We start from the raw sequence: 18,152 nt of genomic DNA, 5'->3' as shown, positions 1-18,152 counted from the left end.
CGCCTTCAAAACGGGGTTCCCGGAATTCTGGTTTAAGCAGTTCAGTCGATCCAGGGTTTAATTTGAGTATTTGACTATGGTCATAAATGTAATGACTATGGTGATGACTGTAATGGTTGTAATAGTGATGACTGTATTCGGATTCTGCAACTTACTATGCATGTTTTCCAGTTTCCGACAAGCAGCTTCAGCCAAACTCCGTCGAGTTCGTGACTGGTGGTGCTCGACTCAGTTGGAACCAATCCTAGGTAACTAATCCTTCATTGGCATGAAGTTTCTTGGTTTTCAACATTTCATACATTAAATTTTTTTCGTTTCAGTCTAGTACCTAAAGTCATAATTATGGGACACTTTCATACATCCGTTAAGTTGTTCATCAAAACCTCCGTTATTTGATGTCGTGGTGCCCACATAGACAATGATTGGACGCCACATGGATATTAAAAAAATTTAAAAATTAATAAAAATAAAAAATTATTTTCTTTTCAACTCCCCGCACCTCGTTTCCCTTTTCGACTCTCCACACATCTCCACACATCCACCCTTCCCCATTAAAGATCAGAACATCATAATCTGCCGCATAAATACATACAAAACACGATGGAAAAGATGAATGAAACGACGCCTTCAAAACGGGGTTCCCGGAATTCTGGTTCAAGCAGTTCAGTCGGTCCAGGGTTTAATTTGAGTCTTTGACTATGGTCATAAATGTAATGACTATGGTGATGACTGTAATGGTTGTAATAGTGATGACTGTATTCGGATTCTACAACTTACTATGCATGTTTTCCAGTTTCCGACGAGCAGCTTCAGCCAAACTCTGTCGAGTTCGTGCTCAGTTGGAACCAATCCTAGGTAACTAATCCTTCATTTGCATGTGGATTTCGAGCTAGAAAACTTATGGAATTTACATGCATGCTCACTGTCTTTGTTTTCAGAATTCGGCGACGAAACACGATAAGTTTCAGTTGAATATGAGGTGGATTCATCCCTTAATTGTCCCAAATTCGTTTGTGGTGAGTTTCTAATCCATTTGTGAGATTTTGACCTAATTTATGGTAAAAAAATGCGTTGATTCTGACTCATTTTGATTCGAGGATGATAACTTGGGATTCTACAATTTCTGGCGAGGCTCCGAAGACAAGCGATTGTAGAGAAACCATTAGCTCGAATGGCATACTGATGGAGAAGGTATATTCCGTTAACTTTGTATAAACTAGTTGACATGGCACCGATAGCAGCTAGTGTGACACTTACTCGCCAAACCGAGACGGCAGTGTGTGACACCAGTGATGCAGCACATGGTGGAGCGTACAGGACCCATGACCTACCCTTAGGTTTTTCGGTGTTCTAAATCGTGTGGCGCCCTGCGTTTGTGCCAATTTTGTTTCTAAATAGTAGTTTTGAAATTATGTTCATAAAAAGGGTGAATCATGCAAGAAGCCTAACAAGGAATGATGCTCAGCTTACTTGTGAGTGGATCCCTTCAAAACTTAACATTTTAAAGTAAACTATTTATATGTTGATGCATATTACTATAATTGTTTAGTTTTTTAGGAGACTTAGATCTATTCGGATTCTAATTGATATCTTGAGACTATGATAATTTATTTTCACCACATGGTCATTGTTGGGGCCCAAATATGTCACACACCAATCCAACTAAGTCTTAAGGCTCAATTGTCATGCAAAGCCTACAATCAAGCACAAATACATGCCAAGGTGCAGGATTGACAAGGAATATATTTATCAACATGCCATGTCACAATGATTAAGCCGGATATTCACGCCATGCTCATGTCTACTCATCATGCCATGCTTCCTTAGTCATTATTCATGCTAAGCCTAAGTCACGTATTCGGGGCTTATTAAGTGGATTGTGGTGTGGATGGTTATGGAAGATTATCGGGCCTACGTGGAATCGGGGTCATGGAAGATTTTGGGTTAGTTGGGGGCCCAAAGATCCAAGCCCTTTGTATTTCACGCAAGCATCATTGAGAGAGAAATAACATAGTTTGCCCCTTTCTCTAACAAGCCAACTCCCTTAGTTAGGATTAAACTAGATTCTTGCATTAAATGCATGTTAAGCCCAGCAAGTTAGGCATTTAATGTTGACTTTCCCTTCCTAGCCTACATAGATAACCAACACGCGAAAGCCATGAGTCGCACTACCAGAAGTAGAGTCTACAAAAGGCTGCCTGGGGAAAGACGCATCTCAGGAAGAAGCAAACTAAAGATATCAGCAGTGCAGTTATCTTACACCAAAAAGGGAATAATATGAGGCTTAGGGAGAAAAGAGGGGAAGACTAAGCCATAAAGGAAGATTCCTTTGACGCCTAGAGAAGAACCCTTCATCTTAAAAGGAATGAGAGAAGCCATTAGAATAAGAGAACACGTAGAGTAACACAGAGATAGATAGAAGAGAACACAAGGGAGAGAACCACCCAGGAAATAAGCCCAGAGAGTTCCATCTAGCCCAAAAACATACTCCAAGCCTCAAGCATCATCATCCATGCAACCCTAGTAATTTTCACAGCCTTTTATTGAAGATCTCAGCCATTAGAAGCCTTACTATCACCCTAGGAAAGCCCAAATCATGCAGCTATGAATGTCATGCAACCATGCAAACCCTTTCTTTCTCATGTAAACTAATAATCTTCTAGCTTCCACACCACGCTTCACTTGAGCAAGTCATTATCTTGATCAATCATGCTATCTTCGAGTCGTTGATGTTACCAGGGTATTTTTAAGACAAGCTAACAAGCTAACTCTTTCGAGATATCCCCGGACTTGTTACGAATCCGTACCAAGGGAGACAAAAAGACATTCTCAAAGCCCAAGTCCACCTTGACCTAAAAGTCCCCCAACAGTCATCATAAATATTGTATAGTTAGCTATGACCGTAGAACTATTGCAGGTACCGATATTTCTAGTAGAGGCTATGTCACGCCCCGATCCCGATATACGTCCAGGATCAACACGTGACGTCACCCAAATACTCGTATAACTCATATACCCCGTCTCATGAATATGGCAATCACAATTCGAGATCAAATTGCAAAGAAATCTTTCGTTTACCTTATGGCTGCATCTAACCTCCTCGTTAGACTGTCTACGTACCCTCAAATAGGGATCGAGTCATTCGTAGTTCATTAACACAAAATCAGACGTTTATTCCACTAAGTTCAAACAAAAAAGCATAGTATTCCTCCATCATTCAATATAACTTGACAACATGTAATTCCTGGACTCATCATGTTACATAACCAATCCCCATGAAAACATGAATTCTCTCTCATCCAACATATAAATCATTATGTCTCATCATGATATCGCAATTCACAACACACATCATATTTAAGAGCCGACGAAACACAACCATTCTCTAGCTGCATTAATTCATTAATTTGATCAAAGTAATAACCATCATTCCCATATCTTATAAATTCATACCTTATGAAATCATAATCGAATCATAAAAATCCTGAAGGAGTCACTCAGACGTCCAACATCTTTTCTAACTCAATTCACAAGATTCTCGAAACCATTGACACAAATATATATATATATATATATATATATATATATATATATATAAAAAACTAAGGCTAGAGTGACACAGTTAGGCCAAGCCTACTTCTCCAAATAATGGGATTTCAGACCACTTTACGAAATCCAACAACCTCAGGTTCCGAACCACTCAACGGAACCAAACCAAATATGATCGCCTAAAAATGTACCATGTACAACCAATCATCATCACCTCTAGAATACGTATGGTCCCCCATCGCGGATATACCAAGCAAGACCATAGGCATAAACTCGTCGTGCAGGCAGTGATCACCTATAGCGGATATACCAAGCATGATCACCCTTGAATACATATGGTCCCCCATCATGGATATACCAAGCAGGACCGCCCATGTACCACAACTACGTGGTGTAATCTCATCATCACACATTAAACATAATTATACACATACATGTTATTGATTCCACATATCAATCAGCATCCAGCTATATGGAGCACAACACAAGAAATTCCCTTAATCACTAATTCTACTAAAAATCTAATAAAGTACCCAACTCATCTCCTGACTTCTATCTTTATCTCATGCTAGGTAGTAATGCCAAGTTCACATAGGTATTCAGTTGGCAAGCATATCCAAATAATTATCAAACAATATTTAGATTCCATAATTGTCATAACATTCATCATAATTATCATTCACATTATTAAAATGTTAATCAAACACACACACACACACACACACACACACACACACACACATATATATATATATATATATATATATATATATATCACAACGTCAATACACAAGCCAAATCATAGTTAATTAGCATAGTTCTATGGCTAAATATATAAAATTCACATTTCAAAAGAAATCATAATTATAATACCAATTCATATTCGCAAATGATACTAATATAAGAAATTAAGATAATAACCATATCACATATGTTAAAGTTTGGTGACGATCCAACGGTCGGATCGTCGATTCACACTTTTACCAATTAATGTATCGTAGAGAATTTAGGTTCCAACCATCAACTTATGTCATACAATTACCAAAACTGAGCTCAAGACATCTAATTTAGTCTAAGAATGACATCGACGGGCCCCTGGTCACACGCCGCCACACGCGCCACCGTGGGCGGCGGTCGACCGTCCTGACTCGCCGGAAAAATCCAACTATTTCCAAAAATTACCAAATTTTACAGGAATGAAGATCTCAATGAGTAGAGTAAACTTTATACCTGCGGCCAAGGCCAATTTGGCCGGAAAACACCCCAAACTGGCCACGAACCGCTGGAACCCTAAGGTGGGTGTGCTTCGAATTCGGCTTCCAATCGAACTCCAACGCCTCCAACACCGCTTGGGTTTTGTTCCTAGGGTTGAGGGGAGTTTTTTGGTGGTGGTCATGGACGGTGAAACTTGCCAGAGCCACCGGGAAAATGGATAAAGCCGCCGGAAGACTCGTGGGTTTGTGGCTTTGAACTGTAAAAATGGGAAAGAAATTGGGAAATTTAACACTGTAAAGATGTAGGACTCATCAAGGGCTTTCCATGGACACCAAGATCACCCAAAACGGAGTTCGGATGAAGGAGATATGGCCGGGTCAAAATTGGAGTTTTGCGGGTCAAAAATGACCCAACTCGGGTCTCTCTCCTTTCCCCCTCCTTGCTTTCCTCTTATTGGGCTGTTTCTCCCTTTTTAAAAATCTGATTGGTTACCTTTTTATTAAACTAACTCAACCTTTAACCCACATGCGGGAATTAAATAATTCCCACAATCTACAGTTCACAATTTCAAACGTCCGTAACTATATCGTTATAATTCGGACTTGCAAACGGCTTACGCCTATTCGTTCGTCGGTTCGAGATCTATTCGAAACGTTACTTGTGACTTCAAAAGGTCAACGAGTAAATAATAATTTTCCAAACTTCACTCCTTGTTACTAGTTTAATTGAAATCTAATTTCAAATAAATTAATATAAAATCTCAATAATACAAATACGTAGATTATAACAGTGAAATATGGGAAGGGGATTTTACAGGCTAGATATGCTATTAGACGCTAGTCATCGATCAGGTAGATATTACTTTACCTTCTTGCTATATTGTTTGATTTATATTGTGAGTTTGATTGAATTACTTTTTTGATATGACGAGCCTAGTGATATGAATTTTATAACTATTATGATAGTATTACTATTATGTAGTTTTTGACCATATATGTGATTTCAAAACGAGGTTAGTATGTTCAAATGATTTTGACTAGATAAACTTGATCCGCTCACACTTAATTTTGTCGACCCCTTAAGACATAGCGAGAACAAGGAGACATTTGGGAGATGAGTAGGCTTGGCAGTAAGGCTTTCCCCTACAAACTTGGGTGAGATGATCTTTTCTGTTTATTTTATCTAGTTGTAATAATTGCATGATCATACTTTTGATTATGCATAGCATTGTACTACATTGTGTTAATTGTTGTATGAAATATTGTTTGAGCTGGAATGATGTGATATTAATGAGATTATATCTCTTGACCTGTGTCTCCAAGTAGGGGGTTTGCTTATGATGCTTATGATTTGCAAGGTAGTTGACATTTGAATTTCATAAAGAACATTTGGTTCAAGTTTATTTACTTTGTTAATTCCTTACTATGGCTTTCATCATTAAGTTGGTGTTGTAACGTCCCCCTTCGATAAGGTTATAATGTCGGCTTAGTGTTGATCATCACATTACAACCTCTTAACTTATTAGTTATTGGGTCGGGATTTCTCATCCCTGTTGTTCCTTTGCACTTATTTTCTTTTCAAACGTTAGAGTAAATAAATCAAAGAATAACAAAAACAAAAAAAGTACGTAGAAAGAAAAAATGAGTGTGAAAATTATTTTTCTCATTATATTAACATGCTATTATGTCTTTGAAGTTAGTTGCATATATTTGACAATAAAAATTGGAACTACATGACTTTTTTTTAATGAGTAATCATAACTTGGTCTCATAATTTATTAGGTTTTCAAGTAGTACACTGTACACATTATGAAATCCACATGCTGGCCTCGACTAATTTAGTTTTGAGGCAGGCCAAACCCCACAGCTTTTTCTGCATGCATCTTGTTTTTCTCGTAATGGCACATCTGCTTACCTCTTTGCATGCATGGGTCCTAGAATACGTGAACATTCACGTTCTTCTGCCGCTCACTCACTAGCTCACTTATCATCTATAATGCTTATGATTATTTTTTGTTTTCTCTTTTGGTTTAAGTTATAGTTCAAGTGATTAACAACATTTAATATTTAAGCACTCTAACACCTAGTCAAATGGCTAAAATCAAAATCTTATCTAACCTCGTGGCTTTTTAAAAGCAAAAATGGATTTTTTTTCTTTCCATTTTTAAAGCAAAAAAGGATATCATTCATCAAAATACGTCAACAACGTATATAAGGTACATGTGTGGAGTCGGGCTCAGAAAAAAAACTTTACTCCGATAAACCATTTGGGAAAAACCCCGAGCAATGAAAAAGAGCCCCACATGCGTACAAAAATTCACTCATCATTCATACATAATCAAATAAGAGTTAAAACCTAATATACTTCCATACACGTGTGGAAGATCCATTATGCATGCGTTTTCTTTTATCTTTACTATAAGTCTATTAAGAGAACTCTTACCTATTTAACCTATTATTACATAACTAGATTATAAAAAAAAAGAGTGGCAGAGAAAGTGAGTTAATGTAAATTACAATATCATCTTTAATTATTTAGGCTATTACTATACTTAATTAACAAAATAAAAACAGATCAGTCATTGACAAAGATAGTTCTCCTAATAATCAAGCAATAGTATAAATTCCAGGGCTCAACCCTGGACAAGTGGTGGAACCAAGCTGGAGTACGGTAGGGGTAGAGGGAATTTTCGTTGGAGCGGTGAAATGCGTAGAGATCGGAAAGAACACCAACGGCGAAAGCACTCTGCTGGACCGACACTGACACTGAGAGAGGAAAGCTAGGGGAGTAAATAGGATTAGATACCCTAGTAGTCCTAACCATAAACGATGGATACTAGGCGTTGTACGTATCGATCCATGTAGTATTGTAGCTAATGCGTTAAGTATCCCACCTGGGGAGTACGTTTGTAAGAATGAAACTCAAAGGAATTAACGGGGTCCACACAAACTGTGGAGCATGTGGGTTCTTTAAATTCTGTGGGTGGCGTAGCTACCGAGATCAACGCAGGACTCAATTTTGCAATGCCACTTTTTTATGAGGGGACAGAAGTATCTCCCTTACCAACAATCCAGAAAATGTACGGAAAAGAAAAGACTGATTGCAAAGAAAACGGTTTCCAAACTATTCTCTGCATATGGACAATGACAAAGAGACAGAGAGATACGTAAAAATGTATTGGGTTACCCATCTTTCAAATCCTTTTCTTGTTGATGTATATAGCTCTGCCCCTCCTTTTTCACATTGTCGTCCTTCCGGTCCTTGATCTTAATGGATATTTCCTTTGCGGTACCAGACCAAGCAGAAATGTCCCCAGTTTACTGGACTGTAGTGGAAGGGTGTAGAATAGAAAGGCTGATAGCTTTGCTTTTGAGAACACAACAACCACGTCAATATATATCCACATGTGACATGTTTTGTATGGTTGTTAAGGGTTGGAAGCAAAGAGTACGTGGCCAATAAAAAGGTTGGACCCCATGCATAATTGTTAATATCAATTACTATATATCACCAACATATAATTCAATCTATATGATCTCTCTTTCCCCTCTTAACCAAGACAAATGCTAAATTTATCTAGTTAAAAAAGGCGTCGGTTTAGGAATTTAGAGCTCTACAAATGACGTGAGAGTGAAACTCGCATCAACTTAATGTTGGTAACATAACGGATGTCTAATTTTCTATACATGAGTAATTATTTGAAATGTTTTAGAAAATTAAGTAGCTATCCGTAATTAACCTATTTTAAAATATCCAAAATTCCCCCTCTACCTTTTGAAATATACGCTAGGTAGTTATGTAGTGGATGAAGCATGTCTGATAGTGACTATCCTAAATACAATATGGATTTTGAGTCTCTACATTTAATCTAGTTGCATTTAGCAAAATCTTTACCATTAAATTATTTTACAGGATTTGAATCAATCAACGGCAGAATAATTGTATTCGACCATTTTCACAGTAGCACTCACCGTCTCTCCCTCTTTGTCAGTTTCATCATCCTTCCCAATCTCCTGCGATTTTTCATCATATTCGTAACAATCAAACCTGAAATCCTATAAACCTATGAATAGATCATGGCCTCCATTAGATTCATTAAAAACCAACGTTAACCATTGAATAATCATGTCACCGTTTTAAAATCCAAACGATCATGACTCATGGACAATCCCTTTCTTCCCTCTATCTTTCCACCGGAGGATGATTCTCTCCCCTTCTAATTTCTCTTCCCTTCCCTTCCCTTCCCTCCTATTTGAATGGTTACGGTTTAGCTACGTCAACATCTTATATTGATTTTTTTATAAAGATAATAAAACAAAAAGCAATATGTGAGAGGAGGAGAGGGAAGATGATGAAAATAAGAGGGGAGAGAATCCTACTCCCTTTCCACCACTTCAAATTGTCACCTCCTTTTCTTCTTCTTTTTTTTCAGTTCATCTTTCTCGCTCCTTTGTTTTATCATATTTCCTTGCAACAATTATTTCAAGAACAAAAAAAGAAGTGGCACTTTGGGCTATGAAACTAAGATTGGAAAAAAAATGGGGGTTGGGGAAATTGGAATACTTTTGGTTTGTCAAATGAGATATGAAGTCGAAAATTGAAACAGGAAAATAAGCAGGAGGTACTAGGTAGGGAAGGGCGAGGAAAAGAACAGGGAACAAGAGACGAGTGAATGATACGGTGTAAATTGTGTGTTTTATTCTAATACAATTATGTTGATATGGACTGATTGAAATCCATTAGATTTAGTCTAATGGTTAAGAACTTATCAAATGGGGCTAAATGCACGGATGCTAATTATAGCCGAAATCCATATTATATATGCATGGATATATCGTGTCATTTGGCTCACCTTCGTACCAAATCATATGGATGGGATCACAATATTGATGCAATCCCATCTAACTAAAACTATTGGAGTTGTCACTACTACTAGATTGAGTGCATCAATAACTAATTTGTAAAAAAGTATTAGTAAGTTCACAATCATTAGTTGAAACATGACTTGGCTAATCATGATGATATGAAATGAAATGCATATAAACGATTTCAATTTTATCCAACTTTTAGTTTGGAATATATGTGAATTCTAGAAAACCAACTTCTAGTTGGAGCGGTTATTGGTTTAAGGATTAAAATTAGGCTCTTCATTAGTTTTAATAATATTACACTAGAAAGAAAGAAAAAAAAAACCTCAAACTTAAATATCTTTTTTTGTTAAAAGGAATTTTACATTGAGAATCAATTAAAAAGCACAAGTGGAGAGAAGGAAAATTTCTCCCTCCACTTGAGCACTTGAAGTGGATTTCTATAATTTATTGTTGTGGGGGTGTTTTTAGTCTAAAATGCTTTTTGAGATTGATTGAGTTTGTCTACTATCAATCATTGTGGTCATTTTGTGAAAAAATCTCTGTTAAATAAGGATAAAATAATAAAAATACCCTCAATTTTTGTCAAACTATTTTTGCCTATTGTTTATTAAATTGACGGTATTTTTATCATTTTGGTCCTTTTTTAACAAAAATTTTCATGGAATAACCATAATGATTGATGGTGAACAAATGAGGACCACTTTTATCAATTTAAAATTTTATGAAACAAAGTGAGTTATGCCAATTTTAAGAATCATTTTGGTTAAAAAACCTTATCCTAATATACTAAGGGAACTATTAGCATTCTAAAAATCTCATTCTACACTCTCACAAGTGTATTTTTCTTTCTAATTATAGAAAATTTGTAGTGTAAAATGAGATTTTTGGAGTGTTAATACTAATTAAATTTCAACTATTTCCCATTTGGATAATGCTAGAGAGGTCAAAATTTTAAGCCAAATTTGCAAAACAAATGATATTTCACTAATAGCTAATAAGCACGCTAATCAAAATTTAAATAATAATTTAATCATCAACTTCCATATCATTTGATTTACAAATTTAGTAGAAACTTAATCCTTCTAGCATTACCTTTCTCTTTTTGAAACCGACTATATTCATATCACCTTTGTTGAGCTTGGCCATTTGCCGCCCCTTTGTTGGCGGCTCATTGACAATATTGGGCCAGTTCATTGTATTTTCTGTTAAGTTCGATTGTGCCTTTTGGGCTGCCTCTCTTTTGGGCGTCCTTCCTTGTAATTTTATAATGTTTGACAAAAATGGAAAAGTGGTTTGTTGGAGAGGGATCACTGGAATGGAGGTGATTTTGCTCATGGTCATCGTAGAGTTGTTGGAGTTTCTCAATTGAATGGCCAAGCTCACTTTACATTTTAGGCATATTTGTATTGGGATATTGCTTGGCTTCCTACGTATAAAAAGTCATTTATTTTTTAATGACGCACTTCTTACATAGTTGTACATGAATAATATTTGATTTCTTACATATAAAGAATAAACTGTTCTTATTATTTTTTTTGTACTATGAAATGATGATACGTCGTTATTGAAAAATGAATCACTCCTCAAATATTAGAAGGCAAGTTTTGTCCTTTGTACTTGATTTGATAACATTTTTATTTCCTTACGGTTTTGTAATACTCATTAGTCCTCCTTAATTAAATATTTTTTTTTCTCAACAAAAGAATGTAAAAGTCTAACCAAAATCGAATAAATCTCAAGTAAATCAATACACCACGTCATTGTATGGTTATTGCTGCCTGTGGCGTTAGTTTGATTTTAATTGCTGTGTTTGTGTTTATATTTTCTAATTAGATTCATCAGTACACGTGACTTCTTATTTTTGCCATTTAGTATTAGCCTAGCAAGGAGATGTTTTGAATTAAAATATTATGGATGACAAATTCGATACTAATTCTTTTTTTTTAGTGTAAATATATTATTTATTTAAAATATTAAAAGAAACTTTAATTATGCCTCTCTTTAAAATATTTTGATAAGTTTTAAATAAATTGAGGCTACTTATGTTTCCCAATCTCAATTAGCTAGGCAGATATCTACCATCACTACCATTTTTTTTGTTTTTTGTTTTAAAAGGTGAACAATTGGTGGCAAGCACGGTTATCCATCATTTTCGGACCTAGAGGGGCTATGGGGAATTTCACCTGCTTGTGGCCATAGTCCAGCATACTCACTAGTTCGAAGTATCGAACCTGGGACCTCTTACATTTTTTTGTTTATTGGAGAGCCGCAGTTAAAGTCCTTACCACTGGACCACTTACTATGGTTATCTACCATCACACCATCAAGAAAGTCAAAAAGCCTCAAAAGTAAATTTAAATTTTAACTTATTAATTAAGTTAATACGCTTAGCTGCAAGTGGCCATTTACTACAGTGACGGAAAGGAATTGAGTCATTGCATGACGGCATGGGTTCGAGCTCTGTCGATGACTAATCTAACAAAATCTATCATTTGACAAAAAAATACACTTAGCTCTTGTTTTAAGGAGGAAGACTTCTCCTACTACCTCCTACTACCGCATAACTTATACTCCCAGTACACCTTCATGTGTGAATTTCATTTAATAATTTTTTTTTAAAACCGTTTACTAAAATTTCCTGGAATGAGTAGAAATCATATTTATTTATATAAGTTGTTTACTTAAATACATGAATCGGAATGAAAATTAATGTAATTACTAAATTGCGTTTACTAAAATTTCCTGAAATGAGTAGGAATCATATTTATTTATATAAGTTGTTTACTTAAATACATGAATCGGAATGAAAATTAATATAATTACTAAATTGCTCATATTCCAAGTATGTAGTTTTTATATTTTTGATAATTTTTTTTAGAAGACTATGAAAAAGCTTTAAAAAGAATTTGTACGGTTTATCCAATTTTTACTCCGGATCCTCATCCCTAAATATTTTTTTTTTCTCCTGAAGCCCAGACTGCATCCCTCACCTAATTCTTTTCAGCCATCCCCCAACTCTTTTCAGCCTCCCCTTCTTCTGACTCTTCCCTTCTTCTTCTTGCTCCCTTCTAATTCTTCTTCTTGTTTTCTTCTGATTCTTCTTCCCCATCCGCCAATTGTTTTTTCTTTCTCGGGAAGACCGTACCGCACCCCATTCCCCAATTCTTTTCAGCTTCTCCATCTCTTTTCTCCATCTTCTTCTTCTTCCCTTCTGATTTTTCTTCTCCTTTGATATTGGTCACCGCCCGCAGAGACACAGAGAAGCAGAGAAAGATGTGGAAGGGAGACGAGATAAGGGTATTTGGAGTAGAAAAAAGGGATTCCGGATAGAGGCTTTCTCTCGGAATTCAAATCCCATCTATTGTTCGGGAGACTAGTTCCGGGTATATTAGGAGTCTGATTCCCCATATTAAATAGGTTTCACATACATTTCATTCCCTCAAGTGTTGGTAAACACTTGAATAACCGGGAAGGAGTGCAATTCCGATTCCTCTTGTTCCACTCCCTTTACGCAAACGCGCCACTAATGTGGATGTGGATTTCATTTAATAAGTTTAAAGCATGCGACATTCAAGCTCGTCATTAAAATATGTTTTTTTTACCCACTAAGCAATCTTAACCTTAACCCCACACCCCACCCCAAAACCCCCAAAGAAAATTTCATCTTATATCGTACCAAAGTGACGAGTTTGATTCGTCTTGTCTTTCCTTTCCCGGAAACTTGATATTGAATTCAACATTAGGTGGATTAGCATCCATTGGCAACAAGACATCACATGCAATTGATACAAAATAATCCATCCAAAAATGTAAAAAGGTCAACATATATGGTATAGGCTAATTAAGCCCACACTTTTTCGCTATCTCGAACCAAAGTCCATAATTTAGAACAAAATAAGGAACTCAATCACAAATTATCATCACCCTGAAGCAGTCTGATAAATCCATATGGAATGGTTACAAATTTACAATAAATAAATTGAATAAGCATCACAAACAAGAATCTTACAAGAAAACTGACCACTTCCACGCACAACAATACACAGCAATGACTACACGCATAAATAGTTCAAGAATACATGAAGAAAACAGTGCTTGTAACAGTTTGACGAGCAAAAAATTGATAAAAATTAAATCTCAAACAATAGAGAAAAATTAAGTCATTGAAATTACATGCATGCCGCAGGCTTGATCAAATATCAGCATAACAGTACGTCCTTTTCAAATTCTTAGGCCTTGATAACTCCAACACTGGGGAACACGAAACCCTTAGAGTGCGGTGGTGTGACTTCAAGGCTCCGACCTTAAACCTAATCCTTGCCTTGAGCCAAACATCAAACTGAATCTTGCCTGATCTTTTCTCAAGCATTAGATCCTTAGAGACAGAGCTGGAAAGTGCAGTGGATGGAGCCGTGAACTTGACATCAAAGCGGGTCACATTTCGACGGCGCTGATAGAAGGGTTCAACCCCGGAAAATGCCAGAGTCTGGTCATTGTAATTCACTGTAGCACCAATAGAGTCATAGTATATGGAGACTCTTTTGTTGGGATTATAGGATCTGATGACAAAATCAAAATCCGCTGAGAGGTGGTTATTGGTTAGGTTGAAGTTTTGGATCGAACCATCTTCGATGGTGTAAACAAGGCGTTTCGGCCTCACAATGAGCCAGGTGATGAGCACCACAAGACCCAAAATGACAATTGAAGCTAGCAAGACTATAGCAATGATTCTAATTAGATTTGACTTTGCTTTTGGTGCATGCGAGGGTTGTGATGCAGAAGTAGGCATTGTGAGGAATTAGGGCTTCTTGACTAAATTTTGGCAGTGTGTTTGAATTTCAAAAGCTAAAAATTGTAGCACTCTTTGAAAGCTTGGTGGGTTAAGAGCTGCAAACTGCACCTATTCTAATTCAAGTGAAGTAATATAAGAGAAGTTAAGAGAAGTCTTGGGGTCTCTGCCAAATTCTTTATTAACTTGCCCTTTTCTCTGTCACCATGACACTTTTTCTCTTTTTATTTCGTGCATGAAACTCAAGACATCTTGTTAAGGGACTGAGGTGAACAGTTTGTTCTTTTCTTCAGCACTGGGTGTCGTAAGATTGACTGAAAAGTATTATATATGTGATTGAAACAGTTGAAACAAAATCAAACTTTATAATGTTTTCTTAACTACCAGGTGGCTAAAAATGTATGCATGGTGATCATGAGAGCTTGATTCAATCATAATTTTCCGAAAATGTAGCGAATCAATTCACACTATTAATAGTCACTCATATCCTGCAACTATTCCGTCAGATCGGTCGTATTAGCGAATTTCTATATGCAAACATTGCCTTTGGCTGTATGGCTGCACTCCTATTTTACCTAGCAAGGTATGCTGCTACAGGTGCCCTGGACCACAAGAAAGATCATCAAAGAAAAGAATATACTACCATATATACCGGAAATGAAAGAAGTGCCATTTCAATATTGCTCACTCAATACTACCGTCTGGTAGTATTCCTCTTCACTTGGAAGTGAGAGTTCTTCGGTTCGAATCTTGTGGATAGCGAATTCGATACCAAATTAGGCTGCTCATTGTGTGGCTTAGCCGAACTCCCTATTCCCTTAGTGTAAAAATATCAATGTACTAAAAAAAAATAATATTGGCTTCATGTCACTATATAACTTTTTAAAACAATATTTAAATGGGTAATGCTACGGAGAATAAATTTTTTAAACCAAATGATGTGGTTGTTGATGATTGGATTATTACTTAAGCGTTGATTAACGTGCTTATTTCCTATTGGTAACACATAATTTGGTTTGCCAATTTAGTTTAGAATTTTAGTCTTCCTATGATTACCCATATTAAAATACGGAGTTGTTCCTTCCAAAACGATAAGGACAAAATAAAGGGTAAATTGAATAGTACCAGGATTGACTTTTTAGTGTAAAAATGTGATTTTTCGTTAAAGTGAACAGAACCGAAAACTTTTTATTAAAGTTCTCTTTAAAAAATTGTTATTATAACTTACCATCCTCTGGTTCTTGCTTTTTCTCCAAGATATACCAAAGCCACTCTTGTAAGCTGCCCTATTTTATTTAACTTTTTTTTCTAAGTTCTTCCCATCTCTGCCAAAAAAGTGAATAATAATAATAATAATCATACAGATCCCAGACTTAGAGCTCAAGTTTAACAATTAGAGTTGGAGAATAGCTGCTGATTGAAATGTAGTCTCTTTTTTTAGGGGAAAATAAAGTTACTCAACCCATGATTCCTTGTTATGAAAGCCAGCTACTTGAAGTGAAAAAAATCATTTGAAGGAAAGAAAGGAATATGCCGCGCCAGTTATCTCCTTCAATCTATGCATATCATCAGTTCCCATGTGGGTGGTGATCACTAATAGAAATTACCATTTTTCCGACTAAGGTTAGCCCGAAGGAAGGTATTTCGTCCGGTAAATCCACTTCTCCTGAGCCTTGGTCAGGCAAACATGGTCAACGCTTTGGTTTTTTCAGATGCTTTACGCAACGGAGCAGTTTAGTCGGGCAAGTCGTAGGTTGCCGGGCAAAAATTGGTGCCAAGGGCGAAAAAAATGGTGCGAAACCAGTCAAACCTTGCCCAACAAACTTTAAAAGGTTTTGTCGCTCAAAGACTTAATTAGGTCTTAGGATTAATTAGGATTTAGGGTTTAGGGTGACCAACCTTTCCCGACAAACTTCCATCAAACTGCCACTACTATTTGCTTCATTATGGAGGTCTACAGAGTAGTATTGGTGGTAAAATTTAGAGAAGTAAGTGCGAGAACAAAGAGTGGAAGCCAATTTTAAAGGTTCGCAGCGCGCAACTATAAGATTATCTTGTTGGGTCACAAGTAAGCTAGTCCGAAGAGAAGCATTAAGCTACTCACGCGTGCTCATGTAATTTCTGACTATTGATGCATGAAGGATATTCATATAGGGCCGGCAATTGACCAAATCATTATCCTTCCGAGAACCTAACGTTATGTAAGCTTTGGATGTCTTACCAAGTAGGCCTTTTCTTGGGCTGCATAGGTCAACTTCCACAACAACTTCAGAAGACTACCCTCTGAGGTTGTTTAAATATGCAAAACCTAGCCGCAACCGCCGAGACAAGCCCAAGTGTACTATCAAGCAGAGACTAAGGCGATCTACCTAGGTCAACCATCAAAAACAAAAATTCGGACTAATTGCATCATGAAACTTAACAAATACCATAGTTGGATGAATTACATACTGAAAAACGTGATTAATTCCTTACAAGTATACTTTTTTTTTTAAACACTAACATATATACTTTACATATCATAAACGATTGAACTTTAATCAACCGACTTAAGATGCACTATGATTTCTCTCCCATACAAAACAATACACTTTGTGCGTGATCATTCTTCACAACCAAAGCTTTAGTGACATTCACATGAGTTCCAAACTTTATTTCTTTTCTTTTATGACATCCCGAGATCCTCACAAAGCAAATCGAAACGGAACGTGGACGAAACCTTTACTCAAAACCCGTTTTCCCCTAGTTTATTTGTGCTCACAGACTTAATGGGGACAAATTGGTATGTACCCCCACCAACAACCAGATGCTTGCAACTCAAAAGTGGCATGCACCCTCCTTCAGCATCCTGCCATGTGTCCCCATATCCATCGCCCACATCCGTCACACTATGGGGAGCGCGTGACAAGTGGAAGTTCAAAGTATATGGTGCGGTAATAAAAATCCCTAATTATATTATATTATATATGGCAAGGCTGCCAAGGGGAGGCAAAAGGTCAAATAGGAGGAAAGGACTGAAAGTGATGAAACCAACTTTGGTGGTCGCCGCATATGCCTTGGAAGATTCTCAATGAACCCTACATTTTCAACAATCAACAGTCCTTAACATTTTACATTCCCCCACACCCCCCCCCCCCTCCTCTCTCTCTCTCTCTCTCTCTCTCTCTCTTTATGCATATAAATGGAGACCCTCTTCTCTCATCCTCTTTCACAACCACAGCAATATATATTAGGTATAGATAGTGTGAAATACTTCAGTTTTGGCACCCAAGTGCCCTAGAATTCTAGGCCACCCCCACCATGCCAGTCCACTCCATATGCAGCTTTGGATGGGTTTAGGTCAATGATGGGAGGTGGGCCAGGTGGCTACGCACCGGTTTTCTGTAATGGGAGAAATGGAGCTTGTTCTGCAGCAGCCTCTTTCTCAAAGGGTCTGTTAATATTTCTCCTGCACAGGGCAATTTCAATCCTTTGGCATTTTACTGATCAACTGAGAATTTCTCTTCCTCATTAACTATGCGGTTTAAACTTTTAGGTTTGTATGAATAATTACTAGTATCTGATAAAAGCTTGGTTTTTCAGTATTTTGGTATCTTTTTTTTTTTTCCCCTCAGTTATTAATTAATGTAGCAGAAATAAGCAGGCAGCTGGTGCAAACTTTGATTAAGATATATGAAGTTTTGCAGATGCTGTAGTTTTCTTTTCAAAGCAATGTATTATGCTGGTTT

At 36.8% G+C, this 18,152-nt stretch overlaps 1 protein-coding gene across 1 annotated transcript; it reads right to left on the bottom strand.

The window, feature by feature from the left end:
- Positions 1-13,500: 13,500 nt before the first annotated feature.
- On the bottom strand, positions 13,501-14,571 carry LOC103947731 (uncharacterized protein At1g08160-like). Its single transcript, XM_009358677.3, has one exon. The coding sequence runs from the start codon at positions 14,422-14,424 to the stop codon at positions 13,828-13,830; it is 597 nt and encodes a 198-aa protein (XP_009356952.2). The 5' UTR covers positions 14,425-14,571; the 3' UTR covers positions 13,501-13,827.
- Between the last annotated feature and the right edge of the window lie 3,581 nt (positions 14,572-18,152).

Source organism: the organism of the source record quoted next, unplaced genomic scaffold (assembly GCF_019419815.1).
Source record: "Pyrus x bretschneideri cultivar Hongxiangsu unplaced genomic scaffold, Pyrus_bretschneideri_v1 Contig29, whole genome shotgun sequence".
Lineage (NCBI taxonomy): Eukaryota > Viridiplantae > Streptophyta > Magnoliopsida > Rosales > Rosaceae > Pyrus > Pyrus x bretschneideri.
The sequence above is the reverse complement of the archived record's forward strand: the minus strand, read 5'-3'. Positions and strand labels throughout refer to the sequence as shown.